The sequence below is a fragment of the Diorhabda sublineata genome, chromosome 2, assembly GCF_026230105.1.
Source record: "Diorhabda sublineata isolate icDioSubl1.1 chromosome 2, icDioSubl1.1, whole genome shotgun sequence".
Taxonomy (NCBI): Eukaryota; Metazoa; Arthropoda; class Insecta; order Coleoptera; family Chrysomelidae; genus Diorhabda; species Diorhabda sublineata.
The window spans coordinates 26,136,965-26,154,550 of NC_079475.1; the positions used below are offsets into that span (position 1 = coordinate 26,136,965).

Here is a 17,586-nt window from a genome sequence, read left to right on the forward strand (position 1 = left end):
ATTTGGTACGATCATTCTCAAGTTAAATATTGTTTTTTGATAACAAATAATTTAATTATTTAAAAGCTCATTACTAACCAATCATAGATGAAACTACTATTTTTGTTATTTTGTTTCTGGCGTATGAGAATTTTTTCTAAACGTTTAATATAGAAGAGAACACAGATTATCATTAAATGAAGTTACTACCACCAAGGAAACCGGATTTTCAAAAAAAATATGCACACATATAGATTTCAAGCTAAGCAAAATATGTTTTTTTTCTACGACCGTGCGTTTTAACCCACTTTTCCGCACGCATTTTAGTTTGAAAAGTGTCAGATTATGCAGATTTTGACCTTATTAGATAGTTTTTTACTTCTGAAATTATAACTATTGTTAATACAGGTAAATAAATATTTACGAAATAGTACATCAAATAAAATTTAAGCCTTTTCTAGCTTTTTGTAGCATTTTTAATTTTTTGAAAATATAAAATGATACAGATATTTTCTATATAACCATGTAATTGTTACTAAAACGTCAAAGTTGTTCAAAACGTCTTGGAAGTGACCGAATAAGTGCAATCTTCTTCCAAATTAAACCACATTAAACCGAATTCGATACAATAATATTAATGGATTCATCCCGAACTTCCCGAAGCCATTTTGAAGGCTACAAATGAAACTAATTCAGAGCTGTTACCTGCCAAATGACTTAAAACTGTTGCCGTCACCGTCATCGTCATCTTTATGCGATCTGCAACCGATGCCATACTCATCGACGTCATCTACCTTCCAGTTGAAACCAAATAACGCCACTGGACCGGCAATTCTCACTAGTCTACAGAATACAACAAATTGTGTTTTCAATATTTATAATAATTAGTAGCTTTTAGTTAAAGTTTTGTGTATTATTATGTTGTTTATTTGAATAAAATAATGTTAGAAAAATGGGTTGGTATACTTTTTTGTGTATACTGTCGTAGAAAAAATAATGTTCCTAACTAATGCGCAAAGTGTCTTTCTTGCACTTGACCGATTGCCGACAACTGCAGTCGCGTGCGGGAAAGTATCACTTTCCGTACTTGTTAGGAAAATAACTATATCAAAGATATAAATGCTCGCGCACTCACCTACACACACACCTATCCTACAATTTCCTGAATGTCTACATTTATTAAGTGAATGTTTATTCCAGGCGTGTCCTGACCCCCATGATTTTCGAGAAGATCAATGCGCTACCTACAACAACATACCACTAAACGGAATCCTATATGAATGGGTGCCTCATTATATGGACAACTATCCTTGCGCTTTAATTTGTAAAGGTAGACCAATCGATTTAGATGAATCTAATGACAACTTCGTTGCGGTAGTAGAAAATTTTTCGAATAAAGTTCTTGATGGTACTAGGTGTAGACCTGGAAGCTTGGATGTATGTATCGGAGGCGATTGCCAGGTGAGTTAATGGGTTAATATTGTTTTGTCTCATTCAAATTGATATAGCAATTGATTATGACTATTAATGGTTCTATAAAAGGGGGTGAAATAATGGGAAATCTAAGTAATATGTGTATATAAGTGAATCGAACTAAATGCAATATACACTTCATTTTCTCGAAGCGTTTTGAAAAGTTTAGTCCCGTTCATGTCGTCAATTCTTCAACTGGGACTGGAATAAGTATTTCGGATATTCATGTTCACCACACATGTCTCAACATGTTTTTCAGCTCCTCAGAGTCAACTATTTCTTCAAAGGAAATCTGTTAAAGGATATCTAAGGCATATTTTCGTAGTACGTTGGGTCTTTATTTGGGCACAATTGCTATACTCCATTCGTAAATAGTGTAGAGTAATAAATCAATCCCTCTCCTGGCCACCATAGCCGTAGTCACATTTAATAAAAAATTATTATTTTATTTTATTAAACCTTAGCAAATGAATCCAGCATTTATTTTCTAGGAAATTTATTGCATCAAGTTCAAATTTCCAACTATGTTTTCTTATCGGCCAAAACAATTCCTTCGGGGTTTTTTGAGAAAGGAATAATGTTGACAGGTAAATATTTCACGCCCTTTATAATATATATCTATACCAGACAGGTTATCTGCAAATGATTTGTAATATGTTTTCTGGGAAAAACTACATTTTGAAATAAAAGATTAACATATTAGGTATACTTAAATGGTTATTGACAAGTTTCAGCTTGAGAAAAAGTCCTATGAAGGAAAATTCTCAAAATACAACTGCATTCTCTGTTAACGAGAAAGCCATGGCTTTAAATGTATATGGTGCATTAGAATATTAGTACTCTTCAGTGAGTGTGAATGACCTAACAAGTATGTGTTCGAAGATGAGAGGTCTCGGAAAATCAACAGTCTACAAACTTAAGGAAATGAAAACAAGTGGATGTTTAGTGGTCCAAAGTCTCGGTCAGGGAGGCCAAAGGTTTACATCGATAAAGATTACAAATATGCAAATAGGAATAGGAAAGTCCACCCATTTTAATTAAAAAAGAAAATTACTACCATTGATAAAATTTTGGCGTCTTTGTTGGAAGACGAATGGCCACCAATTAGCAGAAATAAGCTTTGGCAAGTTCTACATGAACTAATGTTTCGTTGGAAATACCAACGTGAAGATTCCTATTCAAAAGATTCCGAAGAAATCGTTTGCTGGAGAAGATCTTATTTACGGACGATTAAGAAACTCCTGAAGGAAGGAAAAACTATTTTTTATTTGGACGAGACTTGGGTTAACGAGGAGCTATCAACAGGATAGAGAGCTCCATCAGGGAAAGGCAGACTATTAATAGTAACACATATTGGCAGTGACAGTGGTTTTGTTGATGGTGGCCTACTGTTATTTGAATAAAAAAAAAACGACGACTATCACGAAGATATGAATGCAGATGTGTCCGAGAAATTCTTTATACAAATGCTAGATCTTATTCCAGCCGGATCTGTAATTGTTCTTGGCAACGCCAGTTACCACTCGAGACAAGTTGAAAGTCTACCTACGACATCATGAAAACAAGACATTATTAACTAGTTAATACAAAAAAATATTACATTCAACAAAAATGAACTTTTGTCAATTATCAAAATAAATAAAAATCCCCACAAGAAATTATCAATACTATCCTCTAATTATAGCTGATCAAATACATTCATTTCGTTGTGAAGTAACATGAAACTCAACTGAGTAATATTATCTACAATTATTCAATTGAATGTCTTTCTTTACAGCAAGTGGGTTGTGATTTACAGATTGGTTCAGAAAAACAAGTCGATGAATGTGGAATATGTGGCGGAGATGGTTCGACGTGTTCCAGATCACTATATCACTGGATCCTTGTTCATACTTCATTGTGCTCTGCTACTTGTGGGGGAGGTAAGGATTAATATGAGATGGCGTAACAAACTAATACATTTAGTGGAATTCTGTGTATTCTAGGAATAGAGTCATCACCTAATTCCAATTACAAGCATCATACTTCGTTAAAAAACAATATTATTAAATATACACGAATTAGTTTTCTAAATCATGCGAATCTCAATAAAACTCACATACTAATTGTTTAATTACACAACCTAGATCATAATCGTTTCCGATTAATCTGTTATATGATCATTTTTTCCTCTTTAATCACTCTGATGCTACTTATTAAGAGATAATCATCTATCCAGTATTTTCTTAATATTTTTTCATTTACTTTAAAAAATATTTGATTTATTCCTTCAATACTCCCATTTTTATGGCAATTTCACTTTTTTCTCCTTTCTTGTAGTTTTGAATTCTCTATTTCTGGGTTTCCAGAATATTCAATATGATTCTAAAACATTGTCTATTAATGACTTTGTGTGAGCCAATTTATGGTGGCTAGAGTAGCTTCGACCTTACCTTCAGTTTTGATAGAAATTTGATATATCGTTAAGAATTTCCGTCAACTTGTAGTAAGGTGGCACACACTAGGAAGCTTAACTAAATTTTTCAAGGCCGCCTCCCTTTTCCGCGCTGCCATGTTATTTCCCACAAATAGAATAACTTTCAATTATTTTTCTATGTTAGAATTGTGAATATATTTGAAGCTAGAGGATTTTCAATAACCACCTAGACTTCCAGAGCAATGTGTGCATTCAAGTAGTAGATCATATTCAATATTCCGCTTGTGACAATATCATACCTCTTAGGCTATACCACGCTGGAATAGTATTTTCCAAATTCTTTACTTACTTTTGTACATTTTGCACAGATTCACGCTATTTTCAAGACATAATCCATAAAATCTGATATCTAGTCTTTAATGTGGTAGATTATACATTTACCCTATAAAGTTGCATAGAACCAGAGGTGCTTGATTACAAAATTCACGGCTTTTCACCATTTTAACTGTAATTAAATCAATGTAGACTAGACGCGGAATGATAATAGAGGTATATTTTATCAATTCAAAAATGTTTGGTTCAATTTGAATTCATTTCTATTTTCCGAGAAAATGTATCTATTAATCCATAAATTTAGAAAAAGCGTTATTATTAGGATGTACAGAATATCTTTGTTTTGACGTTTTGAACTTATTGTACAAAACTCGTTTTCAAACGTTGCGGAATATTTTAAGTTATACGTCATTATAACTTTGGCTTTGATACCTGATAAATAAATAATGATCATTGAAAAGAAGTTCATTCAAAAAACAGAATAACCTCACGAGTAGACTACTTGCCAATATAACTCCAATATCTAAAATTTCAGATGGGTCTAGTGGAAACATTCGCTAACCTACTGTTTCATGGAATTGAATTCAACGCACACAATTATTCATTACAACAATAACTTTTTTTCCAGGATACAAAGTGTCATATCCTAAATGCCAAAATAGGGACACGGGAGACGAAGTTGAGGAGAAGTTGTGCAATGAATCGCAGAAGCCTGATAGGACCATCGTTGAATGTAACACTCACAACTGTCCACCAAAGTGAGTTTTTCATGTTCGATACACCTCTTGCTTATGGAATTATGATATGTTTTTCGTTTCATATTTATATCACAGTCATAACAAACATTGTTGGAGAAATATCTTCCTTTATTCGAATTTTATTTGAGAATTTCAAATTTTTTTTAAAAACACTGATAATTTGAAATTAGATGAAGTTTTGATAAATATAATTGTGAGTACATTTACATTTGCGGTAAGAAAAAGGTGGAAAGATACTTATCAAATGGTCTACATATCTATTTATAAAGCCAATTGGTATTATTTTATGAATTGGATGATACATTTTCGTAAACAGTCTCAAACCCCATTCTCAGCAAGAATCTATCACCAAAAACATATCTGCTACAGAGATCTTAATGCAAATGTTCAAAACATTGATAGAAAGTACCTCGTAGCTGCGTAAATTAGAAAGTAAAATTGAACATTGGTAAGAACACTGCTTAGTGAAACTAGTGAGAAGGACTTCTATCATTTTCATAACGGATTTGGATCGAACACACTCACTTTATTATTGTATCTTTAATGTGTTTCTATCATTTTTATAATGGGGAACTTTCATGAGTATATGTTAAACTGAGTTGAACTTTTTTAGATGGCATACCAATAAATGGGGACCTTGCTCAGTTAGTTGTGGTCGTGGAATCAGACATCGAGAAGTACAATGTGTTGTTCAAGAAACTAATAATACAAAATTGATAGTGAGTTGTCATAATTAATCCTTACTATGCTTTAGAGTTGCTTCTGACGTAATTGATTTCTTAGAAAAAATTGATGTTTCTATAGTTAGTATAATGTAATGAGCTTCATAAAAATTTTATTTGTTCAATAGGTAGATGACACCAAATGTGAAGGACCTAAGCCATGGTTCCAGGAGGACTGCAATGAATACGATTGTCCGACTTGGGTAACAACCACATGGTCAGGGGTAAGATCGTCTCATAATAGTTTACAAAAACTTGTAGATAGACAGCTCAACTAGAGAAGAGTAACATTTATAATCACAGAATTGCCAACTAAACATTCGTATATGGTGGATTGAAAACTAAAAGTCCTTTTGTAGTTTGATAATGATTTATAAGAATTGTTGTTATCAACTTGCACTTTTAGTACCTTGATTATTAAAAACTATTGCAATTGGAACAGTAATCTACAAGTTAATTACTTATCACTTTTACAAGATATTCGTTTTTTTCTTTCATATATACATATGACTCCTCAAGGGAGATAAAAATAGATGAAATATTATGACAAAGAAATTTGTGAACATTAGACAAAAATATAACATAAATATGTTGAGTTTTGGGTACCCAATAACCTATAAGATAAAATTGTTAACATAAAAACAAAATGAACTCAATCTTTCAACGTAAGTTCTGACCGGCTGGAGATCGACATCTCAAATATGTAGCAGTACTTGATTAACTTATTTGTACTTATATTAGAAATTACAAAATGGAGCTATAAATTTCACTTTAATTGCTTAGATCTTTTTTATCATTTATAGCTTTTTCCTTCTTATGAATGTGAACCATTTCTGAAAATTCTGTTTTCCGTGTATTAGATTTCATTCGATTTTAGCGAAATTCGGTACGAATATTCGATAATATCTAATAATCCTAGGAATGATTTGATCTCTACAACAGTTTTTGGCAAAGAAAATTTTTGAATAGCTTCTATTTTGGTAAGGTTTGGTCTGATACTATCGACGGTTACTAAATGTTCAAGGTAAGCAACTTCTTTCTTAAGAAATTCGGATTTGTCCTATTGAATTTTCAAATTATTTTTACCAAAAATTACGGCAATATGAATGTGATGTTCATGAAGGGATTTAGAGAAGATAATTACATCGTCCATGTATGCAAAGCAGGATTTATATAGGAAGGGTCTCAAAATATTGCCTATTGATCTTTCGAATGTCGCTGGGCTGTTATACAGTCCCATTTGAAGTTTCATGTATTCCAAATGATCATGTGGTTCAGTAAAGGCTGTTTTTCCAATAGAATTGGGATGAATTTCGATTTAATGAAATCGTTGGGCTGAATCGAGAGTTGTGAAATAGGTTGTTCTACCTAAATTGCTTAAAATTTATTCAATTTTTGGTGGGGGATATTTATCGCCTATCGTATTTTCGGTAACCAATCAGGACTTTGTCCTTGAAGTCTTCGAAATGTCCTATCATATTTCTTCTAATACTTGGACCTGGGCTGGTTGTAGCTTGGGTCCAAAAAGAAATTTTGAGATTCTCCTTTTCGCCTCGAATGAAGTTACTAATAAAATTGCTAAAACATGGATTAATTGGTTGGATTTGACCATGGGCTTCTGAAATTTCCAATTTTTCTGTCTTGATCTTATGATCTGTATGTATGTACAAGGTGTAATCTTCGTTTTTTTTTCTTTTTCGAAGTGGACGATTGATGGGTTCACGAATCAATCACAACTTAATGGCTTAACCAACGAAAACTATTGAAAAAATCAGAAAAATATCATCTATAATTGAAAAGAAAATAGTAATAGAATAATTTCATTACATTTCATAGAACAATTTCGCGATTCAATCTGTATTGTCAAAATTTAATTACAATTACATTGAATGATATCATTGAAAACACACAAATTCATTTTCCAAATTAAATTATATTCACACTTCAGCAATCTCAAGTTAAGAAATTATATAAGTGATAATTTACAAACCGGTTATAAAGAAGAACAAATTCTAAAATTTGAAAACATCTCTTTTTGAGTGTGTAAGTAGCCTTCTCTAACTCTAAAATAATCTTAGCTCTCCATATACCTATACTAGAACATGAAACCGCAGAAATTCATTACCTATACTCATTTTTACTAATTAACAGAATGTTTATTCTTGTCCAACCATACCTGGCTAAACCTACAAAAGACATGCTCATGAAAGAAGAATTTCCCATCCTAGAAAACAAGTACTACAGCCGACAAGAATTGAAATGGAGAGACAATTGCAGTTTGGAACAGTTATCCACCCAGACACTGCTCCACCACTAAAGCGAGTTTTCAATAACTCATTATAGAACAAATAACCAACACAAAATCCTCTTCATTCGAAATATCACGGTAAGGATATTATAAATAAATAAATGTACGTCAGATCAATACCTAGAAGGGAACCAAGCATCAATTATTAGAATTATATACTTCAAATAGGAGAAGAGACATTCTCAAACAACTTACAAATTTGAAAGGCAAATAAATAATTCTGCCAATAAAGTCCAGACGTACCACTATTTGAAATTGAATCGAATCGATTTCAAAAGAATATATGACATTGATAGATTGACCAGAAACAAAAAGCCAATTAGATAATTGGAAAGTTTAGAAGCAACTACAATATTATCTTAACCTTAATGACAATACTTTATTTGAAGAAAGAACCCTAGAGAAAACAAAGGGCAACAAAATTGAAGAAATCAAACTAGAAGAAAGTCATTCAGAACCAAAAATAATTCCATTATTTTTCCAATGATAAGGAGAGAGGAGATATGGACCTGGAATTCTCTTTTATAAAATAAGCAACTTATGATCAGCAATCAATTTATAAAAATAATGTTTATTGAGACTTCTAAAGATATATTTACAGACATGTGTATCGTATTATTGTATTATTGTGAATTTAATTGTATTTTGGAACTTCGTTCAATTCAGTATTTTTTTAAATATATTTAAATTTTTATTGTGAACTCGTATTCATACCCAAATCATCATCATCAATTGTATATCACTAAGTAAAGTATATTCTATGAAATGCTTTTTCTATCTTTTTGTATTTACTGTTGTAGTGCTCCGTTTCTTGTGGAGAAGGAACTCAAGTGAGAAATGTAGAGTGCAAAGATAAGGATGGCCGATATTCTGAACTCTGTTTGTTCAACATTAAGCCTATCAGTACAAAACTTTGTTCTACCGGCATACAGTGTCCGACAAATGTCAAAACTAGTGAAGAACTTTTTCCAGGATTGTATCATATAAATAATTTAGTACAATTGTACCCACCAGCCCCAATTCCAGAAAGATTAATTGGAGATCAGATAGTACCTTCCGAGAGCACGTAAGCTTTTTTCCAGTAGAGTAAATTTCATAGGTTATGATAACAAAAATTGATAAGTTTTAAAATTAATATACAGGGTTTTCTGAGATTTTTAGATTATATATTTCAACATTATGAATTTTCAATAGAAACTAATTTTTAAGTTTCAAAAAACTAATTAAAACAGTAAAATCTAAACATAGAATAATGTTGACAGGTTTGAGTCAAATTCATATCGTTTCAAAAGGTACTTCAATTCATGAATCATTTCAATAACCTTACTACGTTGAAAAACACAAATACGACGAAAATATTCATTGTGTCTCATAGCTCAGTGTTGATGCATTAAAATTTAAGGTCACGAGTTCGAAGCTTGGTCTAGGAAAATTTTCTTTTCAAATTTTTTTGATACGTACAAAAGTAAATTGAAAATATTACGTATTGTTTCACATGCTTAAATCATAAATACTGATTTTCTGGAGCAAAACAATATAATATAGCTAAAACAAGAAGGCATCTGATAGCAGTTATTGAAAATTTGTTCTGACTCATCCCAGTTCTATCATAGCATAGATCTTCAAGATGAGATACTGACCAAAAATTGAAAATTTTACTCACTCGAATGGCCAAAAAAAGAAAGATAAATGTTATGTTGTTGTAATTTAGTTCTTCAACACTTCACGTATTTATGTCAAATTTTCAGATTCATATCAGATGAATGGGGCCCTTGTACCGTAACTTGCGGGGAAGGTGTTCGGCGGCGAGAAGTACACTGTAAAATATTCCTAGAATATTCTAGGACGATAGCCAAACTTCCAGATAAGCAATGTTCTGGACCAAAACCTATAGAAACACAATCATGTTATAAGGAACCATGTGTGTCAGAAAAAATTGGAATTGATATTAAAGATGATCCATATAGTAGGGCAGATATCAAAATTGCGCCAGGGGTACCAGGTAAATATCTCGGCTTTTCAACTCCATAGTACATTTTTTATAGAATTGAGAAATTTTATATGTTAACAAGAACTTGATGGAATGATGAAGAATATCCTATTAAGATCCGTTTGTAATTGAAAGCTCATTTATAAAATGAACACGGGTGAAACCGAGTCACGGATATAGAAGTTAAACTCGATTATTTTGTCCATCGATTCACATAATATGTAAAAATATATGATTAATGAAATTATAGGCCTATATTTATTTGGTTACGTTATTCAATTTATGATCCATTTCTTTTGATTAATTTCGAAGGGATTACAATACAAAAGAAACTTCATTAATATTTCAACAATAAAAATGAATCTATGCATATACGTCCTCAGATAACTTCTCCTTGAAATATTGTATCCTGCATAAAAAACTTTGAACAAATTAAACTAATCTATCAATTGACAAAAAATATATACACAATACTACATTCAGAAATATTTTGTGGTTGACCAAACGCCTATCGAAATATTGATTATAATGAATATAATCTTTCATCGACAAGATTTTGAAAATGATTACCTGATGTTGGGAAAACATTATGAAAAACTTATCGTATCCAGCCAGACTAACAATAAGATAAATTTTTTTTATTTATTTTCGCATCAATTTCAAAGGTTTTTAGCGACATGTCAATTGTTCACAATCTGTGATACAGTTGAGCGTCTTTTAGATATTTGTGGCATGACAATTATTGTTAAGTAGAGAAACATGGTATTTGGAAAGTTGTTAGTTAGTCTTTCGTTTTTGTACTTTTGAGAGTTCAACAATAAGTGTTTCACGTTTAGATTAACGTTACAAGTTTCACATATTGGTGTGTTTTTACGGTTACATAAATATGAGGATGTCCTTTTAGTGTGCCATAGCCTTATAAACGATTGATTTTTATTTGGTCCGTACGATTTTTAAAACTGTTTTTTCATCGTTGGACAGATGGTTTTATAGATTTTACTATCTACTGCGATCTTTTCCACTCACTTTGCCACTTGCACTGAACTTTCGTTTTGATTAACCTTTATTACATTTATTTTGATTATAGTCGTTTACTATCACTTCCCGTACAATTGTTGCTTTGTTGTTATCTGCTGATTCTTAGAAACATTTGTCTGCTTTTTCATTTCTTGAAATGCCTATTTGAGATAGGACCCAAATGATTGATACGTTCGCCTTGGATTGGTGGATACAAATTTCTATCCTAAAAATCAAATTACTTCCTCCCAGATAGAAGTTATTAGTATAGAATCATACATTCAACAGGCGATTATTTGTTCAAACCGGTCGTATCCATATTTGTTAAGGGTATTCTTTTATAACTTTCAACCGAATAACTCTTGTTATAAAAATAATTATATATTGTATGTTATAAAATTTAATTGACGATAAAAACTAAATTACAGAACTAATTATTATTATTATTACTCAATAATAGAGTTGCTCCAATTGCTTCTGATTTGTGATATAAATTTCTATATGAACATCAATTACTATGTAATTTGGAATAAAGTCTAGAATGAATAAAAGCTCTGTAGATAGCTCCATTTATCATAATGGTAGCTTTTATAATGTATATCAAATATATTTTAGCATCTTTCTAATAGTATTTCAGCTTAATAAATTATAGAAACTGATCAAGTACTTTTATTTCAGGTAAATCATATTCTTGGAAAGAGCAGGGCTACACACAATGCAGTGCCACTTGTTTGGGAGGGATACAAGAACTTATAGTGAATTGCGTAAGAGATGATACTCAGAAATTAACATCGCCTTATATGTGCCCTATAGAATTAAAACCTGAAATTAGAATACAAACCTGTAATGACCATCCTTGTCCCCCTCGATGGAATTATTCCAATTTCTCACAATGTTCACAAAGCTGTGGCATAGGTATTCAAACTAGGGAAGTTAATTGTATTCACGAAGTTACTCAAGGTGGAGGAAACACTGTCATAGTTCCTAATAATATGTGTCCTCAACCACCACCTCCAGATAGGCAATACTGTAATGTACTTGATTGTCCAGTAAAGTGGAAAATAGGAGAATGGTCTAGGTGCTCCACAAGCTGTGGAGGAGGAAGCAAAACGAGAAAAGTTGAATGTAAGCAGGTAATGGCACAAAATCATACTGTAGATAGGCCACCTTCTATGTGTTCAATACCAAAACCTGCAGAATTTAAACCTTGTAATACCAAAAGTTGCATAGTGGAAAGTGATAAACCCCATATTGATGTTTCAAACAGCACATTCATTCAGCACGATCCAAAAAAGAAGAAGATATCATTGAAAGTCGGTGGTGCAGCTACAGTATTCTCTGGAACCACTATCAAAATAAAATGCCCTGTTAAAAGATTTGACAGAACAAAAATAGAATGGATGAAAGACAAAAGCTTGATCCCAAGAAATAGGAAATATAAGACTTCTAAAAAAGGTGCTTTAAGAGTTACTAATCTGACTCTGAGAGATAGCGGAATGTACACCTGTATGGCTGCTAAGTCAGTAGCGAATATTCATATTTCGGTCAGACCAAAGCCCGGCGAATTCCCTACATCTGAAGAAATTCAGAAACAAGGTTTAAAAACGGAAAAGGTGGAGTTAGCTTCTGATGTTCACGAGAAAAAAGAAGAGGAAACTCCCATTTTCAGCGATGACCATTCTCACGAACAACGACCAGATAGATCAAGGAAGAATCCCAGCTCGAAGTTGTTTACGCCAACATTACCTTCACTTCGACTGGATCCTAATTATAACGAACAGTTACAGAGTTCTTTGAATAGAAGCGGAGAAAAAGTAAGTTCTCTATTCTACTCTATTCAGTATGTAAACATTCAAATTGATCACTTTCTAAGTATTTTTCGACTTTAAACAAAAGTTTGGAAGTTTGAATTTGAATACGCAATTAATAAATTGCCCATAAATAAATCAACTGAGTGAGTATTGATTAAATATGGCAAGAGCAACAAAAATAGGAGTGTTCTTAAAATGTTGAGAGCTCGATAATATTATTTCCAACAATATGAGTTTATTTTGCTATTTTCTGATGAGGATGATGAAAAAAGAGAATTGAAAAATGATTTAGTGAGTTTTCGAATAGTTCGAATCAAAATTATAATAACTAATTCTACAATACTATCTAAGTCAACGAAGCAAATATCTAAAATATCTAAAAAATCTTAGTGATAGTACATATTGCATGGTGGAATTTACTGATAACTACCTTTATCACAGAGCAATATTGAAAATTCACCATTATCTCTTAAAGGAAAAATCAAATATCGACTGGTGCAATATTTCCAATTGTAGGAATAAATTAGTAGCGGTTGTACACATTTCCTTAATTGAAAACAAGCATAAAATAACGTTTTTTATAAATCAAAACTGTAAATATGCTACAGATTTCAAATGAGTACAAAATAAAACTGTATTCACAAGGTGACCACTTATTTTCATGCTTCCGAAGGATCCATCTCCACATTTACCTTCAAGTACATCACAGCTCTACGTCCCAGATGAACATACAGATTTGGCAAGCTCCGCCTCTAGAGTCTTGCCTAATTTCCAAAAGCTAATATTCAATTTACAGGTTAGATATCAATAATGTTTTGTATGTGCATTGATGTTTTGGAAAAATCAAAAATTCATAGATTATTCATTTATAAACAAAATCATAATGATCTGATCATTAGTTGAAACATTTGAGGCAAGTTCAAGTTCAAGTTTTCTAGATTTTTAGTCCGCATTAATGTACTTAATTGTTCTTTTAAACTGCATAGCAATACTCTGAGTGCTAAATTTTAAAATAGTTACCCAAAATGTTATGTTCATTTATATTGGAATGTGTGATGAAATAAGAAATTCGAAGACATGTTGAATTCTATTATAAAAATCAAAATGTGTTCCGATACGTTGTTTTATTTCTGGAAGTTCTGTACTCAATTTGTAAATATTCCTTTTATGAGCAGAAGAAGTTAAAAGTGCATTCTTAAGTTCTTATAGTACAAAAAAAATATTGCTGCTTTACCTACCTTTACTTTTTGCTAAGATGTTGGACATCAAATATTCATTTTGAAAATCCTATAAATCTATAGCTTTATAAAATTCTCTAAATAAATTTACACAAATTTCGATAAATCGAGGAAGCAATGCATTATTGCTATCGAATTCTAGAATCATATCCAAATATTCTCTCTTGAAATCAGGAATGTGTGGAGTAGCCATTTTATTATATCCAGATTTTAATGCAGAATTTGAATTAACAACAGATAGTTCTAACTACGCAATAGCTGCAGTACAATCTAAAAACAAACACGCTATATACTATGCATCAAGAACCGTCAATCCACCCGAAATAAACTATTCCACGATTCAGAAAGAATTCCTAGCATAATATGGGGCTACAAATACTTTCGTCCACACCTTTACGGCCAGAAGTTCACATTATATTCTAATCACAAGCCACTGCAATAGCTTTTCTCCGTAAATGACGAAAATTCTAGGCTAGTCAGAAGGAGATTGAAATTAGAGGAATACGTTTAAGTCATAATATACAGAAGGATCAAACTCAAACAAAGCATATGCTTGAAGTACAAATACATATATAGAAATAAATGCTATGCGGACGAAATAATGGAAAGCTTCCTACAAAGCCCTGACGGAATTTCCAGTTTATAGTCCTGACCTTGAAGAAATACTGAACAATGTAGGACCTAGTAACAATGAAAATCAAAAAACAAACGTAGTTCGAGACATATGAAAAGAACCAGATAGACCTAGAAATACCAACTTAGAATCTTTTTTTTTTCTATTCCAATTAATGAAAGAGTATCAAACACATAAAAGAACGAAATATTCGTAACAATTGGGGAGATAGAATCGAATCAATTAATGAATTTTGTTAAAGGATATATCGCCTCAAACAAACAGTACGCTATTTATTTCGAACACTCCGATTTACCTAGAAACTTGGCACACACTATGCATCTCTATTTTAGAAATTTTGCTTTAAAAATTATTCAAAGTAATACCGTTTTAGAAGGTATGCAAAACTACAGAGCCACAAGTAGAGAAACTTAAATTTTATCATGAAACAAAAACCTGTCACCTCGATGTAAAAAACATGAAAATAGCACTTACTAAACGATTTTATTGGCCAATAATTGCGAAAATTGTCTAAAAACAAATACGATTGAGACGTACCTGTAATAAAATTTAACATCACACCAACTTGTTTACGTCCTTTTCGACACATTTATATTGTTTTCAAATCTCAGGCAATACTTACATAATTATTGTAATACATACATTTTCTCGATACGGCCAAGCTTATATATATTCCAAACGGAATATCTATAGTAGAATGTTTATTTAATTTGGATATGAAATTTGGAAACTTCTGTCTAATTTAGAGAATCGGAGTTCATTATATGTATGACGGATAGAAACATCATTTCAAACAGTCCTACAGAGATATTTCATTTTTCACCATATATATATATATATATATATATATATATATATATATATATATATATATATATATATGTATATAATGTAAAAATATGCACTTCTACTCGTATACCAATAAATCAATGTATAAAAATATTAAAATTCACTTACATTGATCAATTGAGAATTATGGTCTTTTGAATTTTGTTCTTTCTTTTAAAATAACTATGAAATTCGTAAGGTCCGGAAATCAATAATCAAATTGACGATTGACATAATTATTGAATTTGGCTGCTATTCAGATAGTTGTAACTTTTCATTGATTAAGCTATAAATGACATCAAATTTTGTAACGTTGAAACGATCAATATTTATGGGTTAGATTATGAATGACAATTTTTTTTAGGTTAGAATACGTTACATCGTTAAGAGTGAAGTTAAATTTCATAGGCTAGATATGGTTAGTTGGTTACTCATGACGTTGAATTTACATAGAATTATATAAGAATTTTTTATAGAATTATATATATATATATATATATATATATATATATATATATATATATTATATTTTTATAGAATTATATAAGAAAAAGAATGAAATATTTATATTAACTTTACTCAAGGCTGTTTCCTCCAGACATTCCATTACTCTTTGTGTTATACACTTGATATGAATACTATCATAGGCCAACCATTTCTTTGTTGATATACTGAATTTTCAAATTTCATGTATGTTAATTTACGAGTATGTGATCAAAAACTTTTATAAATTCATTATGAGGTATGTCTGTGTATTATTTGCACTGACTTCTTCATACGTTCATCATATAGTTCACGTCAATTTGGACATGAGAAAAATTGCTGCAAACTGGATCTCAAAATGTTTGAATGCTGACCAAAAACGTGCAAAGGTAGAAGCTCCTGGGGCCTATTCCGCAATAATACTTTCCAACTTTGCACTTATCACTTTTCAATTTGTATTTGCATTATTATTGGAATAAAGTTATAAGTTAATTTTATTCAAATTTTCTTTGTCAATATCATATTTTGATAAAGACTTTCTTTCTTTTAAAAACTTTCAAAAATAACTAATTTTAAAACAGAAGAGACCTAAAATTGAGAACATTTAGATACATTAAATTATCAAAAGGACTAAGAAATTTATATATATATATATATATATATATATATATATATATATATATATATATATATATATATATATATATATATATATATGCAATACTGTAATATATGCAATACTGTAATATATGATTCAAATACGGTTAAACTTCATGGGGGCACTTTGACACTTTTAATAACATACGTAGTTATTATGGCCTTTCCAGGCATTTAGCAATTCTAGAGGTCACAGGATGATCGACTTGCCCAGTAACAAGAATAACGAAAACAGAGTTCCATTTTTCAATGAAGATTCTGAAGAGAGTGATTATGACACAAAAACCGAGAAATTTCTTGAAAGCAGTGATGGGGATAATATGGTAGTTCTAGGCAAAGGAAAGAAAGAGAATCTTAAATTTGAATGGACATCAGGACCATGGTCGAGGTGTTCAGAAACTTGTGGTGGAAACGGTATTCAACGCAGAGAAGTCAGTTGTATTGTTAAGTAAGTAGCTTAGATTTATATTCTAATGTTTATATTTGATAAGAAATAATCGTGTTTTTGCTTGAAAAAAATTTCGTATTATATATTTTCAGGTTGTATAATGCCAGTCAACCTGTTGATAATATTCTCTGTGACGAGACAGGAGTAAAATCCCCATTTTCCATTAGAAAATGTGGTTTTGATAGGTGTCCTGAGTGGACAGTGCATGAGTGGAGCTCTTGTGAAAACTCAAAATGTTTCAAGTGGCATAAAGGTAAGGAATTTCATTATCAGGAATCATTTATTAATAGCATTACATTATCATATTTTGCTATAGAGTTTTTATCGTTTTTTGAAATGCCGTTCCATTTCACGTATGACTTCTCCCAGGAACTGTGATATCCAGGGTTTAAATCTAGTGTACTGCAAACTGCTGCAAGAGTGTGACAGAATACCATGAGTCTCATAATAGACTAACCAAATCTAGCCCAATCTCACCCAACCTAACCCGT

General features: G+C 31.3%; 1 protein-coding gene across 3 annotated transcripts in view; it reads left to right on the plus strand.

Annotated features, from left to right (window-relative positions):
• The window catches only part of LOC130453192 (protein madd-4), a 119,754-nt gene that overhangs the window by 97,495 nt on the left and 4,673 nt on the right, over window positions 1–17,586 (plus strand). Inside the window, exons 5-15 of one of the 3 annotated variants that reach the window (XM_056792810.1) lie at window positions 1,180–1,440; window positions 3,230–3,374; window positions 4,830–4,959; window positions 5,573–5,678; window positions 5,810–5,905; window positions 8,790–9,055; window positions 9,738–9,991; window positions 11,675–12,810; window positions 13,481–13,603; window positions 16,800–17,095; window positions 17,188–17,348. In XM_056792810.1, coding sequence (XP_056648788.1) covers window positions 1,180–1,440; window positions 3,230–3,374; window positions 4,830–4,959; window positions 5,573–5,678; window positions 5,810–5,905; window positions 8,790–9,055; window positions 9,738–9,991; window positions 11,675–12,810; window positions 13,481–13,603; window positions 16,800–17,095; window positions 17,188–17,348 — 2,974 coding nt within the window. The remainder of the gene's footprint in view (window positions 1–1,179; window positions 1,441–3,229; window positions 3,375–4,829; window positions 4,960–5,572; window positions 5,679–5,809; window positions 5,906–8,789; window positions 9,056–9,737; window positions 9,992–11,674; window positions 12,811–13,480; window positions 13,604–16,799; window positions 17,096–17,187; window positions 17,349–17,586) is intronic. The other 2 variants (XM_056792811.1, XM_056792812.1) reach the window with 2 other exon arrangements.